The 16,480-nt window shown below is 50.1% G+C and overlaps 7 protein-coding genes across 7 annotated transcripts, besides 2 other annotated features; all 7 read right to left on the bottom strand.

The window, feature by feature from the left end:
- Positions 1 to 369: 369 nt before the first annotated feature.
- On the bottom strand, positions 370 to 1,257 carry Tb11.02.5410 (ubiquitin activating enzyme, putative; the record flags this gene model as incomplete). The annotated part of the gene is made up of 1 exon (XM_823736.1): positions 370 to 1,257. One exon carries the CDS (start codon positions 1,255 to 1,257, stop codon positions 370 to 372), a length of 888 nt encoding a protein of 295 aa, XP_828829.1.
- An 800-nt stretch (positions 1,258 to 2,057) lies between these two features.
- Positions 2,058 to 2,081: a microsatellite.
- Positions 2,082 to 2,461: 380 nt separating this feature from the next.
- Tb11.02.5400 (cystathionine beta-synthase, putative) lies at positions 2,462 to 3,550 on the bottom strand (the record flags this gene model as incomplete). The annotated part of the gene is made up of 1 exon (XM_823735.1): positions 2,462 to 3,550. One exon carries the CDS (start codon positions 3,548 to 3,550, stop codon positions 2,462 to 2,464), a length of 1,089 nt encoding a protein of 362 aa, XP_828828.1.
- Positions 3,551 to 4,217: 667 nt separating this feature from the next.
- Tb11.02.5390 (hypothetical protein, conserved) lies at positions 4,218 to 7,481 on the bottom strand (the record flags this gene model as incomplete). Its single annotated transcript, XM_823734.1, has 1 exon — positions 4,218 to 7,481. One exon carries the CDS (start codon positions 7,479 to 7,481, stop codon positions 4,218 to 4,220), a length of 3,264 nt encoding a protein of 1,087 aa, XP_828827.1.
- A 364-nt stretch (positions 7,482 to 7,845) lies between these two features.
- Positions 7,846 to 10,764, bottom strand: Tb11.02.5380 (exosome complex exonuclease RRP44p-like protein; the record flags this gene model as incomplete). Its single annotated transcript, XM_823733.1, has 1 exon — positions 7,846 to 10,764. One exon carries the CDS (start codon positions 10,762 to 10,764, stop codon positions 7,846 to 7,848), a length of 2,919 nt encoding a protein of 972 aa, XP_828826.1.
- A 360-nt stretch (positions 10,765 to 11,124) lies between these two features.
- Positions 11,125 to 12,264, bottom strand: Tb11.02.5370 (hypothetical protein, conserved; the record flags this gene model as incomplete). The annotated part of the gene is made up of 1 exon (XM_823732.1): positions 11,125 to 12,264. The coding sequence occupies one exon, from the start codon at positions 12,262 to 12,264 to the stop codon at positions 11,125 to 11,127; it is 1,140 nt and encodes a 379-aa protein (XP_828825.1).
- Positions 12,265 to 12,879: 615 nt separating this feature from the next.
- Positions 12,880 to 13,797, bottom strand: Tb11.02.5360 (hypothetical protein, conserved; the record flags this gene model as incomplete). The annotated part of the gene is made up of 1 exon (XM_823731.1): positions 12,880 to 13,797. The coding sequence occupies one exon, from the start codon at positions 13,795 to 13,797 to the stop codon at positions 12,880 to 12,882; it is 918 nt and encodes a 305-aa protein (XP_828824.1).
- An 832-nt stretch (positions 13,798 to 14,629) lies between these two features.
- Positions 14,630 to 16,429, bottom strand: Tb11.02.5350 (hypothetical protein, conserved; the record flags this gene model as incomplete). The annotated part of the gene is made up of 1 exon (XM_823730.1): positions 14,630 to 16,429. The coding sequence occupies one exon, from the start codon at positions 16,427 to 16,429 to the stop codon at positions 14,630 to 14,632; it is 1,800 nt and encodes a 599-aa protein (XP_828823.1).
- Positions 15,378 to 15,469: a sequence feature (GA-rich).
- Positions 16,430 to 16,480: the final 51 nt, after the last annotated feature.

Raw genomic sequence — 16,480 nt, 5'->3', positions numbered from 1 at the left:
ACTTCCAGCGGCAAGCACTCCCCGTACAACTTCCAGGTGCTGTTGGGGGCACCGTCACATGAAGACTTGGCAACGAGCCTTCGCTAAACAATAGATTGACCCTTGGGGCTGCACCTAGTGTTACAGACAAAAGCAAGAGAAAAGGTTGCGATGAGTTTTGTTTGCGGCAGTTTCGCATTTTATCCCCTGAATAGAGGCACACCGCCGAATAAGTTTATTGGCACCAACCAACCCCCCCCCCCCCTCATAAGAGTAGAAAACGAGATACTTTGGTTGGCAGCTGCACACAATCCCATCCAGCCTGCGAAAGGTACGAAATATACGGACCAAAACACATGCGCTGCGTGCCTTATGAGCGCATCGATCCCTCTACGGGTTGCGCAGGTGCCCCACTTGAACCTCGACACCGTCGCTGGTGTCACTAATTGCCCAGGCATATTCTCCTTCTCCCATTTCTTCGCTTCCCATTCCTATTGTGTGAATAATGAGCTGAGCAAACACGCCTCCCGCCACTGTGGTTTCGATCGCGGTGCTGTGCATCAACTCTCCAGTGGCGGCCGCGGCAAACTCGATATCTTCACGCGTCAGTTGCAGCAGACTACGTTGACGCACAAAATCCTTAGCAAAGAGAAGACGCTCAAAGTAATTAAGCTCCTGTGGGCATTCAGCCATTTTTAACAACAACAGCACCCGCTGGAACACAACGGGCCTCGTGCCGACTTCCTCATCGAGTAATGCTCTTAATTGCGCCACGAAAGGGATCTTTTGTTTCCTGTAAAGGAAGAAGCCCGCTGTCAGGTGCCCGAGGTCGACCGTGAGCAGCATGACATCCGCTGACCCGCTCAGTGGATCCCCCGCACACTCGAGCATGTCAGCCTCACACTTTGCGCGTGCCAAAACAACCCGAAGCGACGAGTTGCTCTGCGGCGCCCCATCCCTATTTCTAATTTCCCGACTCGACGACACCGCCACGTACGGGTTAAGCGACTGGAGCTTCCCCGCCGAAGCCTCACCCCGCCGTTCCCCCAACTTACAACCCTGAAGAATAAAACTGTGCTTAAGATCGGCAGCCTCAACAGGGGCCGTATCGTCCAAGACGACGGAACCGACGCCGGCGAGCACCAAATTTTTGGCCACCTCTGCATTGGCGGAAGTTATGCCCTTGATGTTGACTTCCGTCCTCCGTAGTCTTTCCTGCGTGCTCTTCCCCCAGAGCCGCATTTGCCGGTCATACCGCGTTTTTTCGTCCGCATTCATCGCCGCGCTTAAGTGAAGGAGAGAAGGGTGAGAAGGCAAAGGACATTGTTTAAGCAAAAAAATTAAGGCAAACCCCCGGCAGAAATAAAAATTCGGGACGGGGGGTACGTCTCCATCCGCGGCGGTGATCCCCCAAAAAATGACCAAGGCCAGATTCAAATAACAACCAAGCGCAGCGGTGTCCGGATGCACACCCGCATCACATGAAGCCGCAGACGCAAAAAAAAAAAGGAAGTCAACACCTGGCGCCGGTGGGGACCCCACGGAATATCGCTCTCCGCAACCCCCGCTACAAATTCCCTTTTTTTTTTTTGCGGCAAGTAACTAAGTGAATATTTAGCCCTGATAAAGGGTTAGTTTTGTTCTCTAATTGAGGGAAACGAGGGGAAGTGGGAAAGGAAATAAAGTGGCGGAAACCACGGGAATTTTTGATGGAGATGAGTGGAAAAACGTCCAGCGACGCGTCCAAGTCCATGAATATATGGGGAAGATGGACAAAACACCGTCGGGCTTACTAACAGAGTACCAAATGTCGCTGTCAGAAAATTATGTTTTAACAGGAAGGAGAGATTTTACTCCTCCCCAACCATCCTCACTTTTTTTGTTGGACAAAATTATTTTAGATGAGCGTGAATATGCGTGCGTCTGAGCTTGATAGAGTGCCCAGGATGAAAAAAATAAATAAATGATAATAATAGTAACAGTCGATGACTAATAAAAACGGCGGGGGCTGAGCACACTGGATTTACAACAAAGAACAGCGCCTCGCATCCGAGCTACCCACTTCCCAAATGCGAAGAATATATATATATATATATATATATTATTATTTATAGATAGATACGATGCGCGAGGTGCCTCCGCTCACCAGAATACCGTTGTAAAGCCTTTTATCACACACACAGAAGCGGTCCGGCGGGTAATTAGATAATATAACGAACGCGAAAAATGAAAACATCCAAAATATGGGGAAAGTTGCGGCAGACAACCCCTATAGTTAAACGACCACCTTAAGCCAGATGTCCCCCGCACATGTCCTGGAATAAAATAACAACGACGAAATCGATATAAATATAGAATGAAATTAAGAAATAAAATAAAGCACGTATCACCTCCTCAAGTACAGGCTACTCGCTGGTTGAGTCTTTTCCGCTTTTCCCCCCTTTTTTTTCGCAGTGCCTTCCTGCGCTTCACTGCCAGAATATCACTTCCCAATTAAACCGAGTTTGGCTTCATATTCCGCCAGCTTCTTCCTCGTACCCTCAAGCTCTGCCTGTAGGTTTTCATATGTGGGACGTGTCACCTCACCGGACTCAAGTTTCTTCTCAATCCTCCAGTTTACATCAGGGAACTTGGACATGTAATTCCTAATGCCGTCCGGGAAGACCACAACACAACGTTGGTTCGGGCCAAGATCCTTCGCCGCCTGCAGCACTCCCCACATGGCGGAACCGCTGCTACCCCCCACCAATAGGCCCTCCTCACGGTGCAATTGTGATGCCAGTTCGAAGCTTTCCTTGTCAGTGGACTTTACCCATTTATCCACATATTCTCTCTCGCATACATCTGGCACAAAGTCATAACCAATACCTTCAACCAAGTATGGTTTGGCATCCTTTGGTGGATTAGCGGGATCGGCCAGAAGACTACCGACGGGGTCGACGCCGACCACAATAACATCAGGGAGCAAACTCTTCAGCTTCTTCGCCACGCCAGTGATTGTGCCTCCAGTACCGGCCCCAAGAATAACCATGTCCACCTTCCCACCGCACTGGTCGTATATCTCTTGTCCCGTAGATTCGTAGTGCGCCCCTGGGTTACTTGGATTCCTGTACTGATCCAAGAACACGTAACCCTCCTCCCTTTCCAGGCGGCGTGCCACACCAATAAGGCTCTCTGGATGGTCCCATGCCAGCGAAGTTTCGGTTCGGATAACCTCAGCCCCTAGAGCGCGAACCACCACCTCCTTTTCATGGGACATCTTCTTTGGCATTGTGATCACCACGCGGTGGCCCCGAACGGAGCCCACCAAACTGAGGCCAATGCCGGTGTTTCCACTCGTTGCCTCAACAAGCGTGCTGTTAGGAGGAAGTCTCCCACTGGCCTCCGCGTCAAGCACCATTTTTAGCGCGATGCGGTCCTTCACGCTTCCCCCCGGGTTAAAGAATTCGCATTTAGCCACGACTTCACACTGGATCCCGTGCATATTCGGCAGGCGATTGAGGCGTATGCATGGTGTTGAACCGATCGTGTCGAGAACGGAATCAAGAATAGTGGTTCGTTGGTCCTTCATCTTTTGTGATTAATGCAAATCGAAGCACCAACTAAAAAAAATAATTAATGGCTGCCCGTATTCGACTCCTGTGAAGCTTCCCACCCACACCTTATGTATCCTCAACGGGGCAGACATAAAGTAAAGCAAAGGGAAAAAGAAGTGCGTTAGACAGCATGTGCGCATGCACGTATTCTTACCCTAGGGCAGCACACGGACACGACGGAACAACCTCACAACTCTTCACGCGCAAACGTATATTTACGTTGCCGCAACTACACAGATCCTATTTTTTAAAATTATTATTCGTGCAGAAACCGTTAAGTAACCCCCTTCTGGCCGTCTCTCTCCACTTAACTTTCCATCAACACCACTCGCTACTCGGTCCTTCCGTCGCGTGCCGCGCTCACAAACATATGATAAATTATTATGCGAAATGCCGTGCGCGCAATCATACGGAGGGGGAGGGTAGATGCCTTGCATTTAGGGGCATGTATCTTCTCACACGCACCGGCGCCTTCCTGCCTGCCAGTCTTGCAAAAAAAAAAGAATAAATAAATTACACTGGTAGTGGCCCATGGCACGTGTTGACAACTGAGAAGTGGTAAAAGGAGAGTGCTAGGGACAACGTGGCAAGAAATAATGGTCAAACATCATCCATGAAAGTTCTCTGTGAAAAAGCAAACCGTCAGCGTCTCAATAGAAGCTGAAGATGCTGTTCCTCCTCTTCAGAAAGCTGAATCCTCTCTTTGCTTATACTCCTACCGAGTGCCGAAAGATTCTCGCGGGCACCCTGATGGTGTATCATAAAGGTTCCGAGCACATCTAGCACCTCCCTGCAGCACTTGGGAGAAATGCTTTGTTGACCTTGCAATCGTACCGACTGCTCGGCTATTGCTCGTACAAGTGGAACGTGTCGCCAGTTAGTGTCGCTTAACACAAGACACAACTTACCAATAGACTCATCAGTCAGTTCCTCCGCCCGCTGCACCACCCAATCCGCCAGTTGTGCCACATGCTTATCGTCCTCAACGTCATAGTTCATTGACCACAGGGAGGTAATGACATCGACAGCCTTGGTAGCGTCTGTCAACTCTTCCCTATTCTCTGCGATGCTTGAAACCATCCGAGACGCGAGCCTCTCGTGTTCAACGCCGAGTGACCCAAAAGACGACAAAAGCACGCACTGAGACTCGATTGGGAATTCTTTTACCTTCTCTGCGGCCTTTGACCCAAGGTCGTCGTACAGTTGGTCGTTCAACAACATCACGCGGCTGACACCCCTTATAGTCAAGAGTAACTCCGCAGCGTTCAGATCCTTTGAGTGATCCAATATCCAACGCGTGAAGCGGTCAAAGAGTTTCTTGTCGAGGTACTTCACCCTTCCAAAGGCGGCTATAGCAAAACTGATTGCCTCTTGATCCAAAAGGGAAAACACTGGCCGATGAGCAAGGCGCGTTGCGAACACGTTATATAGGCTTCGCTTTGTGCAATGCATGCGCGAGAAACCATACAGAAGCCGCGCAATAACTTTCCCACTCCAGAACTCCTGCGAATGATCAACAACGTAGTCCGAACATCTCTCCGCGACCAGTTGGTGAGAAAGGCGTGCTCCCATATCAGAAACCTCACCGAGACCAAATATAGCATTCGCCATCTCGTTGGTCGTCAGCAGCTCCAGTCTCCTCGGGAGATCATCAATGAGCGCGTTCGAGAGCGACTCCACTGACGCCGACAAGTGAACTGCAAGGCACAAATCTGTGTACACACTCGAACCGATTGCGTACATCCACTTGATAATGTAATCAACTGACCGTTCGTCGATAGTCCCCACTTTGTCACCCTGTCGAAGCCATACAACAGCCGACAAGGCGACAACGTCCGGTGGTAAAGATTGTTGGCGTAACAGACGACTCACAACAACGGATTGAAATTCGACTGCCAGCTCCTTTGTTGCCAAATTCTCTGTGCCCACGAGCAGCCGCGCTAACTCGCCAATGGCATCGTCAGACAGCTGTTGCATGTTCCCTTCTAATTTGTTGCCAACGATATAAAGAGCACTTGTGCGCCTCGTCCTGACGCAGAGCAATCCAACCGACGGGATGAGCTCGACAGGACAGCCGGTCACATTTTTCTCCACTGTGTGCACCAGAAGTGATGCCAGCGTTTCAAAATCGGGGCAGTCAAACTCTGACTGAAGCGTGGCAAAACAGGCACAGCGTCGTACTTCTACATCATTGATGGTGGACTTACCTTCCAACATCGCGGACACAGACTCGACAAGTCGGCGGAACACGGGTTCCATGGCGTCTAATAGCGGCTCATAAACAAAGTCGCAGCATCGTATCATATCAAACGCAATGAGTGCTTCGCATTCGGAGAGAGCCCCCTGAGCGCAGATGGAAGAACAAACAAATTGTATCAACTCGTCATTTGCGTCGAACGCGCGCACTGCCTTCGCCACTTTACAAAGGAACGGCACATCGCGGGAACCCTGTATCACTGAGAAAAGCCGCACTATCAACGCTTTCTGAAACTTACTCTGGGACTCATTTATAGAGTCGTTGTCTCCCTCACTGGTGCCTCGGGGGGCTGGTAGTGCAAACACTTCACACATTTGCAGCAGCGTCTCCAGTGGCGTGTCACAGAGATCCCTCTCAGTAAACCGGTTAAGAACGGCCGCGTAGTGGGGCAGCAATGCTCCGGAAGAATCGCGTCGAGCTGCCCTGACAAACGCCGTAACTCCTTGTGGACTAATGTGTTCGAGTTCTGCCGAGAGGCGCAAGATGACGCCTTCAGGAATGTCACCCTTTTCAGCAAATAGACATGCCGCCTGCGCCGCCACATCAACGGGAATGGTTTCACTCTGCTCCTGTACGACATCAAACATTATGTCCTCTGACAATCTCTGACCCAGCAGCAACATACTGTATGCCCTGGAGGTTGTGTAGGTTGTTGTTAGGGAAGAGGCGGGATCGTCACTCCACTCAACACCGCGATCGGCACGGTGGACATCGGAAACTCCGCTATGATCTTGGCCTAGAGTATTGCGCACTCGCGGGAAGAGGTTGGGAGACCTCAGTACTATTTTGTGCATTTCGTTCAAATGAAATTTGTTGCCGGTAGGAAGGACTAACAGTACTAAGTCCTCAATCTTTTCATGTAAAACAAAGTCCCGAACGGCAAAGTGTGCGTAGAGCTCCATCGCCTGCACCGCCTCAGCTGCCGTTGGTGGCTTCCCACACCTCACCAATTGTAACATCCACTGCCGTGCGCGTAACATATCCCATGCTTGTGTTTCCTCATCATCGACAGCAGTTTCGTCCCCGTCTTCGTTTCCCTTCGTTAACGTCTCCTCCCCACACTTCGCGGCGTCTTTGGCCAAAGACTGCGTGCCAATGCTGTTAATACAGAGGCGTTGTTCCTCCGTTGCCTTGGCGCACATTTCATCAATCAACACCCTCATTTCTCCATCTGTGAGGTGTGATTGAGCGACACCCAAGAACGATTTCAGCACGGGTACCGAGTCATTCTTTTGAAGCAAACTCGCACCCGCCTTCAGAAGGGTGGTAATTGTTTCGTTGCCATAAGTTTTAATTGAAGCCGAATACCGAGCAATTGCACTTACGTGACTCAGGCGCGTAGATGAAGCTGCTCTGCGCACAGACTCATACGCACCATCAATGAGAGCATCTGCCAGATCGAAACGATTACAAGAGAGTGCTTCGGCACCCTCCGCTATCATTCCTAGTTCTGTGGGAGTGCATAAATGGCTGATGCGTTGCGCCCTTGTAGTTATGGCCTCCGTGTTCGTTACATGTGCCAGTTGATCCCTTCGTAGAGGCAGACGCGCAATGGCAGCCATGGATAAGCACAATTCCTCCTTAATCAAACGAGTAGCCACGGGTGGGGAGGTGATACGCCGGATCAAACAGTACAGCCTCCCATTCATGCCGAAAACAAATGATGAAGGATACCAGCTACATCCGCATTGTGTCACGCGTGGTACCACAACGGAGAACAAAAAAGGCGGGGAAGTATGCAAAGTAGGAATCAGAATAATAATGTTAATACAGTGCGCTAAAAAACAAAAAAAGAAGAGGGAAAACAGCGAAAGAGGGAAAGGATGTTAAAGGCCCAGTAATGGCGGGCAACGGCCGTCTGTGAGCTGATTATGACTTACACTTATCTTCGATTAAATCATTTCGCATCAAACGCCTGAAAAGCTTATCACCGGCAACCGTTTGCGCACCACCCTTCGAAGCGAACAGCCCCACCAGTCTCAAGATGAAGGCGCAGCTATCTGTTGGGCTTGTTTACTGTTGCCCCTCCTCCAGCCGCTGCCTCTTCAACGGTAAATCTTCACCCGCTATTGCGACTGGTTCACTGACGTCCTCACAACCCTTCGTTAAACCAATAATCGAAAAGACTAGCGAAGCCCGGAGCACATCACCGCGTTGCCGCACTTCAATACCAACCTTCACCTTATCAAGTAAGTTGGGCACGCGAACCAGCGTCTCTTTCGCGATTTTCCCTTCCTGGCCATACTTTGGAACAAGAACAAACACATGTGTTTCCGACAACTTAACCACATAACCGTCCTCCGATGGTATTTCCTGGTTTGCGAAGTTACGCAAGTAGAATCCTGTAAAGAGATTTTGCGAGTCGCGTCCAGCCTTCTGCGCTTGCTCGTGGCGGTAGTTAAGATTGGAGGCCAATGCCTCCATCTTAACGGAAACCATATGAGCTTCGCTAACATCCATAATTCCGAGCGCTGCTGCAAGCTGCCGATGCACAATTACGTCCGCGTACCGACGAATAGGGGAGGTAAAGTGCGTGTAAATAGGCATGGCAAGACCGAAATGGTGAAACTCGTCCTTCGACACCTCGCTACTTGAAAAATACTGTGCCTGACGCAGACATCTAGTGACAAGGGTGCGGATAAGCCTGTTGAAATAGGGATCAGATGGATCAACACATTTCTCTAACGATTCGTTTAACGCAAGGGATGTGGTGTCGTCGAGTTTCAGACCAATCTTCCTACGTATTGCCTCATTCAGCGTGTCGAAAGCATTCTCAGCGGGGGCCTGATGGCGACGCAGGAGGGTCCACCGAGGAAAACTGGCGTACACGCGCCGTGCCGCCGCTGCATTGGCGAAAAGCATCCATTCCTCAATCATCGAGTTAGAATCAAAAGTCTGATATGCTTGCATGTCCGTTGGATTCACGTGATCGTTGTCAACCTTAAACTTAAACTCCTGCGAACACAAGAACAGGGCACCGTCTTTTTCGCGCCTTTTCCTGAAGTGACGACTCAGCTGCATGAGATACCGCAGGGAAACAGCAGCCTCACTCTCATCCTCAGGGTCGTCGATCATACGTTGTGCATCACCGTAATAAAGTGCAGCACGAGAACGGATTACCGTCTTCCCAAAGAACTCACGTACTACAGAGTAATTCTCATCAAACTCCCACATAATTGAGAATGCATATCTGTCCTCGTCAGCAACAATAGAACACAAGTTTTCCGTGAGAAGTTGAGGGAGCATATTGATACGTCTATCTACGAGATACACACTTGTGCTTCTCTTCGCCGCCTCCTCGTCCATCGCGGTGCCCTCTTTCAGGAAGTGCGTAACATCGGCGATGTGAACGCCGACCTCCAAGTGGTTTCCATTCACTCTGCGGCAGTGAAGCGCATCGTCGATATCTCGGCATCCAAGTGGATCAACACTGACAACGCAGAGGTCGCGAAGATCCAACCGGTTGCCAAGTTCCTCTTCAGTGACGTTCCACTCGCCCTTTGGAAGGCAGTCATACACCGCCTCGCTAAAGTCATAGTGCGGTATGTCATTCTCCAGAAGGATCACCTTTGCTTCCGTGTCCTTGTCACCAATAGTACCGAGGACCTCAACGTAGTGACCCACGGGGAAGCTGCTGTGCTCCCCCCAGTCATCAATAATAACACTTAACCTCTTATCCTTTAGAGCCCCTAGATGAGCCGTAGTAATACGGATGCGGGGGATGCGATTGTCCTTCGGCTGAAACAGCACACTCACCGTACCTGTTAGCGTGTCCAACGTATCTGCCAGTTTGTTCAATTCTTCAACATCGATGCTGCCACAGAAGGGGCGTCGGTTCATGGTGGTGATGCCGACAACTCGGCCAACGGGCGTGTAGCCACGCGCCAGTGCTGCTCCTTCTGACTCCTCACCGATACCCTCACGACCGCTATTTTCGTGATCATCACCGCCTGCACCGGTATCGTTCATCTCTTCCGTTGGTTTCGCACCCCTCAAAGGGCGCCACGAAGCCACCGGAAGTAACTCCACCGTAACAATGTCCCCATGAATGGCACGATTGAGGTTCGTCCGTCCGGGCAGCAGCACCCGCTCGAAGTTGTGCCCCTTCCATTGCCCGCGGATCTCGCCAAAAAAACAATTCGTTTCGCTAACACGCAGCTTTCCACGAAGGTACGTACCATTTTGAACCCCAAGATCCAAGGCACTCTCGGCGAGGTGTGGGGAAAACAGCGCTCTCGCTGATCCCTGTTCCTTTCCTTCCACTGGTCTGTCGGGTTGTATCATCTCCAGCAAGTCCGTTCCAGCCGTTACGCATCCCTCTAAAAACTGTCGCAGTGTGAGGCACGAAAGGTTAGAGATATTTTCCTCAGCCTGCGCTGAATTAGGTGCACTCTGCAGTAGTTTGTCATGTGAAACTAACACAACGCTTGGAATCTCCGCTACGCCCGTTACGGCTGGGAAGGCGAGGGCAAGATGCTGTGCGTACCATCGACCTGCCACACGAACGCAACGATCATTGAAGTCGCTCCGCGTTTCTTCGCTCTGCATCACACAATGAGTCTGCTCGTGGCGATCGTTTGAGAAGACGTAGCACTGCTTTCTTTCACCACCTACCAAACGCTGGAGTCGCGCATATATGGCCTTGTTGCGCTCTTGCACCTCCGACATGACGGTGGAGAGCAGAACAATATTCTGTATTCGGGCATCCTCCATAGCATTCATATTATGTAGGATGGTGACGGCGTCGGGGATCATTATGGGTGCTGTTGGGACGAGTGAGCTGCTGTTGCCACTGTTTTGACATGCCGTTGAGGCACAGAGTTTACAACCAACAGTACCACACCCGATATCATTGCGAGTGATGCCACTCGCAGTGCGCCGCGTGGCAGAGCTGCGGACCTGATGCACAGCCAGTCGTTTTTTCGTAAACATCTTCGAATGTGTGTGTGGGAGGGGGGGAAAAGCAAAAATTAATCGGTTCTATCATGACGTAGGACAGTTAATCGGACACCAGTTGCACATGCACTTAAGGACGATATCAACGACAACGAAGTGTATCGTTAAGAATCATAAGATAACATGAAGTCGGAAAGACACAGTTCTTCATAGTCTCCCGATGAACACGATTAGGATGGAATCAGCAGCAGGAAACAGCACGACAACACCAAAGAAATTCGTTAATAATCTCGACAACAACGGCTACCACAGTGAATGCGCAAATGTACACATCAAGGATATTTACGCGACATACCGAAATGACTGACAGTGGCAGCTGTCACAGGCACTGTTCGTTTATATCGTTGGCATCAACGACTGCCATTGCTTCCGCACCAAAGCGCAGTACTCCACACAATCATCCACCAACTCGAGTTCTTCAAGGGAGGCGGCCGCGTTTCCCGCGTCGTTCCACCCTGACACGAAGGTTCGGACATCATCGATTCCCAGAAGCCCCTCTGTGCCTGGAAAAAGAGGAGTGGGAACAGCTGTTACGGCTATTGTGTCGATGCCCACTTCCATAGCCTTGGAGAGAACGTAGTTTTCTCCGACATTTCCACTCTCACCGCGGCAGAGCGCCAACATCACACACCTCATTGGAACGCCACATGATGCCGCCGTTTTCATTACGGTTTCCAGCCAGCGGGGCGTTAGACCAAAGATTCCCTCTTCAAATACCACACGCTCACAGGAACAACCACCGCCTTCGCCAAGGATATCGCAGCTTAGTAACCTCGCGGCAGCCTCTGCTACACGCACACCCGGTACGTAAAGTCCCTCGTAGCGGCATGTAAGCGAGGACCGTAGCCACGCGGTGCATTTGTAGCCGCCCATGTCCGCCAACGCAGATAGTGCGGGGTTGAATTCCTCCGCATAGAACTCTTCCAAGTACTTCTCAAAAAGCATACGCGAGCAAAGTGGTCCCGAGGGAACACACAAGCACACCTTCTTGTAGAGAGGAAACTTCTGTATGAGTTGCGGGACATCGCATGGGGCTATCAAAACAACAAACTGATCATACCTTGGTACGGCATCCCACGCAGCTTTGTGTGATGTACCACCAGAATAAGGTGCATCAAACGTTTGGTGGAGGGTTTCAAGTAGTCGAAAAGGCACAAGCGTTTCGGCCGCCCCACCAATCATCATTCCACCCGTTATTATGTCAAGGGAGAAGTTGGCAATATCGCGACGACCCTCAAGTGTGACCTTCCATCCTGATAAAGAGTTCATGAGTGCACACGCCGAACAGTCTAAGAGCCGCAATGCTAAACCCGCGCCCGCAGCCGTCGGAATGAGATGGGTTGCCATACTTCGGCCAGTCCCCGCCTGTTCAGGCCCCAAGTATACGATGTGACAAAAGGCAAAAAAACAAAAAGTAAATAAGAATAGGGGGCACAAAACAAATAAATGCGTAAAGAAAACAAATAGGCGTCTCATATCGGACTTTCATTTCCGCGCAGATAAGGAAGACAGGGCGGAGCATTCGAAGACGCCGACCTAAAGGTTCGTTAACAGAAATTGCCAGAGGTTGAAGACAGGTACTGGGTCACCAGAGTCATGGGGATAACCAGAAAAAGTTTAGGTCGCATACGGTCGTAAACACAAAGTTACACCACGGCAGCAAAAGGGCTCAGTGAAAATTATGATTCAGGCACCATCCGCGGCAACTCGAAACATTTCCACGAGACCGACAGCTCGAATGAAGGCCGTTCAAAGCAACACAATCATCCAAACGTGGCCGCGCATCAGCTCCGTGAGAGTGTGTCAGCGCGGAAAAGAGCGAAACAACTTATTTCCATAACTACCGGGTACCACCATCACCATATGCGTCGCTAAAACGTTTGAGAAACGTTGCAGAAGAAAACGAAGTCATGTGTAAATATGAAACCCACGACAAGAACAAAGGAGTGTAGATTTATACGACACGACACGACACGCTAGCTATTGGAGTGCACACTTTCCGCATAGTTCAGGCTTCTGATTGTAACAATGCACTCTTCAGTGTTATGTCCGTTCCTTACATTTCCTTGGCAGTACAACCCCATGCTCCGCTTACTCGTTATGTGGCTTCACCATGAGCACAACGTTAAATCGGTGTTGTGCCCAACACGATACCACTAACTGCGTCCACGAAAGCAGCGTGGCCACCGAACACCAGCGATAAACAGCGTGCTCACCATCACATGAAGGCGATCCTCCACCACGTTTACAGCAATTCGCCAGGAGCGCAGCGCCGGAAACGTAAGCGAAAACGGGCAGTGCCAAAAATATTTTCCAGAAAAACCTATAACCCCGCACATCATCAAATACCGAAGCAGTAAACCACACAGCAAGCAAAGGCCCACACATGCGTGCAACAGTAAGACACCAATACAACACAAAGGGAGCTTTGCACTCTATGTTCCCGCGCTTTGGCTTGGTGTCACATGCAGTCCACAAAAGGATCCACTGCCCCCCGGTCGCCAGGAGTGAAAGTATAGAAACCCCAACGCCACAGAGGGCCAAAAAGTCACGCGCAGCGATGCCTATTCTCCACGAAATTGCCAAGGAAAATAACGTAGATAAGACGGAAACACACCAAATACGTCGGACTCGGCTCAAATGATGCATTAAGCTCTCCCCCTGTAACGCAGTGAACCCACGCAACTCATCTTCATTTAACGGGAAATCTAAAGGGTGACGCCTCCTTTCAAGGTAAGTGGTGCCATGTGTCATCCACATATCAGCCATGTCCATGGCCAAGGCAAGGAGGCAACAGACACCCAATATAACCGGCACCAGCAGCCAGTGCCTCATGCAGCGTAAAACCCAACTGCGTGTTGAAGAGGGCGCTGTGGTAAGTTTCACCGAATCATTGGTTTCAATGGGAGTTAGGCCACGCACCCAACGTGCGCCATTATCCTTTTGAATTGACTTGGTGTATGATGAGGGATCTTGTAGCACCTCTAGTTCGCTATCGTCTGACCCCATCTTCTTAACCTACTCTACTTCTTGCCGCGTCCAACACCGCTGTTTGCCGTACCCGTGCACTTTCCTTTTGATCCTGCTGGTGCTGCAACCGTGCAGGCTATGATACACCCTTCTCTTAATAAACCCCTAATGCACACAGGTGTTGCGCAGCCAACTTACTACAGAAAGGACAAGAGAAAAACATAGAAGAGGCGTGTGGGTGATGCGCCCATCCTTATACTAACGCAGCAACAGATGAAGTTGAATAGATACAGTATTTTCTCTTAAAGACTAAGAACAAAAAAAACAGCTTCACAGACGAGAGTGGCTGCGATCGGAAATTTGCAGAAAATTTGCGTCGTATAAACTTAACGTGCAGCGCTCAAACGGATGGAAAAGAGAGAAGAGGACACACACCAGTTGCTCCGGTGAACACTTTTATATGGTTGAGACAACGTTATAAAAGCTGTGGAGATTTTTATGTAAGTATAACAACCGACAATTCGTAATGCTACTATGCCGATGTTACTGTTAACTTCTTTAAACGCTTATGATCCAACAACATTCTGAAAGGCTGAGTGCTGTAACTCACCTCGCATAGACACCTCCAACGAACCGTCAACACGGTTCTCGGTTTTCTTTTTTAATTTTCACTATATTTCCACATGTAGCAGCAACACAGTACCTCCGATGCCGTAGCAGCCCATTTAGCACGAGCAAAGCCGCACTACCCGCCGCAAAGGCAAATCCTATTAATACATATACATGCGAGTGCATGTGAATTTGTATTAATAAGATTTGCTGTTCATATAATTATTTGGTGCGCCTAGTCACCATAACACTATATAATATGCTAAAAACGCCGCCTGCCTAGTTGTACAGCCTGGCGCTCCTCTCGCATTCGTTTCCTTGCCGTCGCTACGGCGGTGGCATCGTGCCGAAACACGCACCGGTTGCCTTTTTCACAGGAAGCGAACTTCATGAAACTACGGCAAACCGGGACGTCCTGATATTCACAGTGTCTGTACGGGCACTCCTCTTCACCGAGTTTACAACACCCCGCGAGAAAGAGGCGGCACGGCACCTGAGCATAACGGTCACGCTCCTCCGGTGTCAAGGTTGATTTCGTTGGACGCGGTGGGCGCTCCGGCTTCGTTGGACGTGGAGCTGCACGGAAACTCTCGCGTATCCGCTCCTTGTCAGCATCCGTGACCAGAGCATAGGACTCGAGATCTGATGCATGAATGACTTCGAACACAGGAAACTCATTGATGAAGAAGAGGGTACGCAATGTCTCATTGAGGGTTTGAGATGGGGAAAGCCGAAAATACTTCTTCTCCAGTCCGAGTCGCTCTGCCTGCGCTAAAATAATGACGGGACCCAGAGAGAGGAACGCAGAAACAGTTTCTTTACTTTTAGTTTCCTCGGGCGACTGGGGACTAATGTCCAGTACTGACGGCTTCCATACTTGTTGTTGCTGTTGTTTGTCACCCACTTCGACGAACAGAGGTCCGACGGCACCATCCTCATCATTTGAGTCCTCTTTTCTTGTACTGATGTCGGCTAAAGTGTCACTGGCACCGGAGCACCTGAATTCCACACTTTCGTTCTCTTCCCTTCCATTTTCAACATTCTCCTTGTCCTTTTCCCCTTCTTCTTCCCGTTCCACTTCTTTCCCTTCCCTTTCTCCCTCAATCCCAATCCACTTGGAGGCACGGTTGTACCTTCGATTAATGTGAAAACAGTGGACCGGTGGATTTTTAGCCCAGCAGTACGTCAAAATATCGCCAAGTTTGTGCCTTTCATTTCCCCAGTCTGTGGATACGGTGAAATTGGGGGTGTGGAAGTTAAACTGGCAACGCCAGATGATCGTTTCTGTCCTGCGATCAAACCGGGATGTGTTTGCGTCACGCTTAGACATTCCCTCGGAGGTTATTTGGCATACAACTCCTCGCTGCTTTGCAGCCTTTCGTAGGGCATAAAGTGGGGGAGGAAGCGCCCTAAAAGTGTAGCGCCACATTTTTGGAAACGTGCGCTCACAATTACTTATCACGCGACGTGTGTCCTCCAAGAAGTGGAAGTCGCGTTCAAGTTGCTTATCTGTGAACTCACTTAGGGGCACTTTCTCGGCAACATTGCGCTCCCCACTGCAATTGAACTGCGCCTTATGAACACGCACACACGTCATGCTGCATGTCCGGGCACCGCAGCCAGGGCATGTATAAACAGATTTGTCCTTGCAAATGCAGCAAATTTTCTCCTTCGCTCCCGCCGTTGCCACCTGGCCGTCGGCGGTTGCAACTCTTGGATTAACGTCAACACCAGCCCCTTCCACCTGTTGGCAGTGTCTCTGTTGAATTTCCAGGTCACGGGCTAAAATGTTGCTGAATGCTGTCGCAAAACCACTGCGGAACTCACCCCTGTCGTCCTCATATTCTCGCCCAAACTCGTTTCCTTCCTCATCAGCGCCACTATCATCGCGGTTACTATAAATGTCGTCAACGTCGTTAACACATTCCTCGGATGCGTCCCCACTGGAAACCCACTCCATGCCACCATCAGGCGCATCAGAAGCGCTTTCATTCTCTTCGAAGCAGTCACGTACCCCTCTGCCATGAGAAACAAGCTCTATACCACCACGATCCCTACTCATCGTAGCGTCCCACTGCCAACGAAAAATAAAATAAAATCGGAAAACAAAATC

Source organism: Trypanosoma brucei (genome assembly GCF_000002445.2).
Source record: "Trypanosoma brucei brucei TREU927 chromosome 11 chr11_scaffold01 genomic scaffold, whole genome shotgun sequence".
In the NCBI taxonomy this organism is placed as follows: Eukaryota; Euglenozoa; class Kinetoplastea; order Trypanosomatida; family Trypanosomatidae; genus Trypanosoma; species Trypanosoma brucei.
Note: the sequence above shows the minus strand (reverse complement) of the source record. Positions and strands in the feature narration are given on the sequence as shown.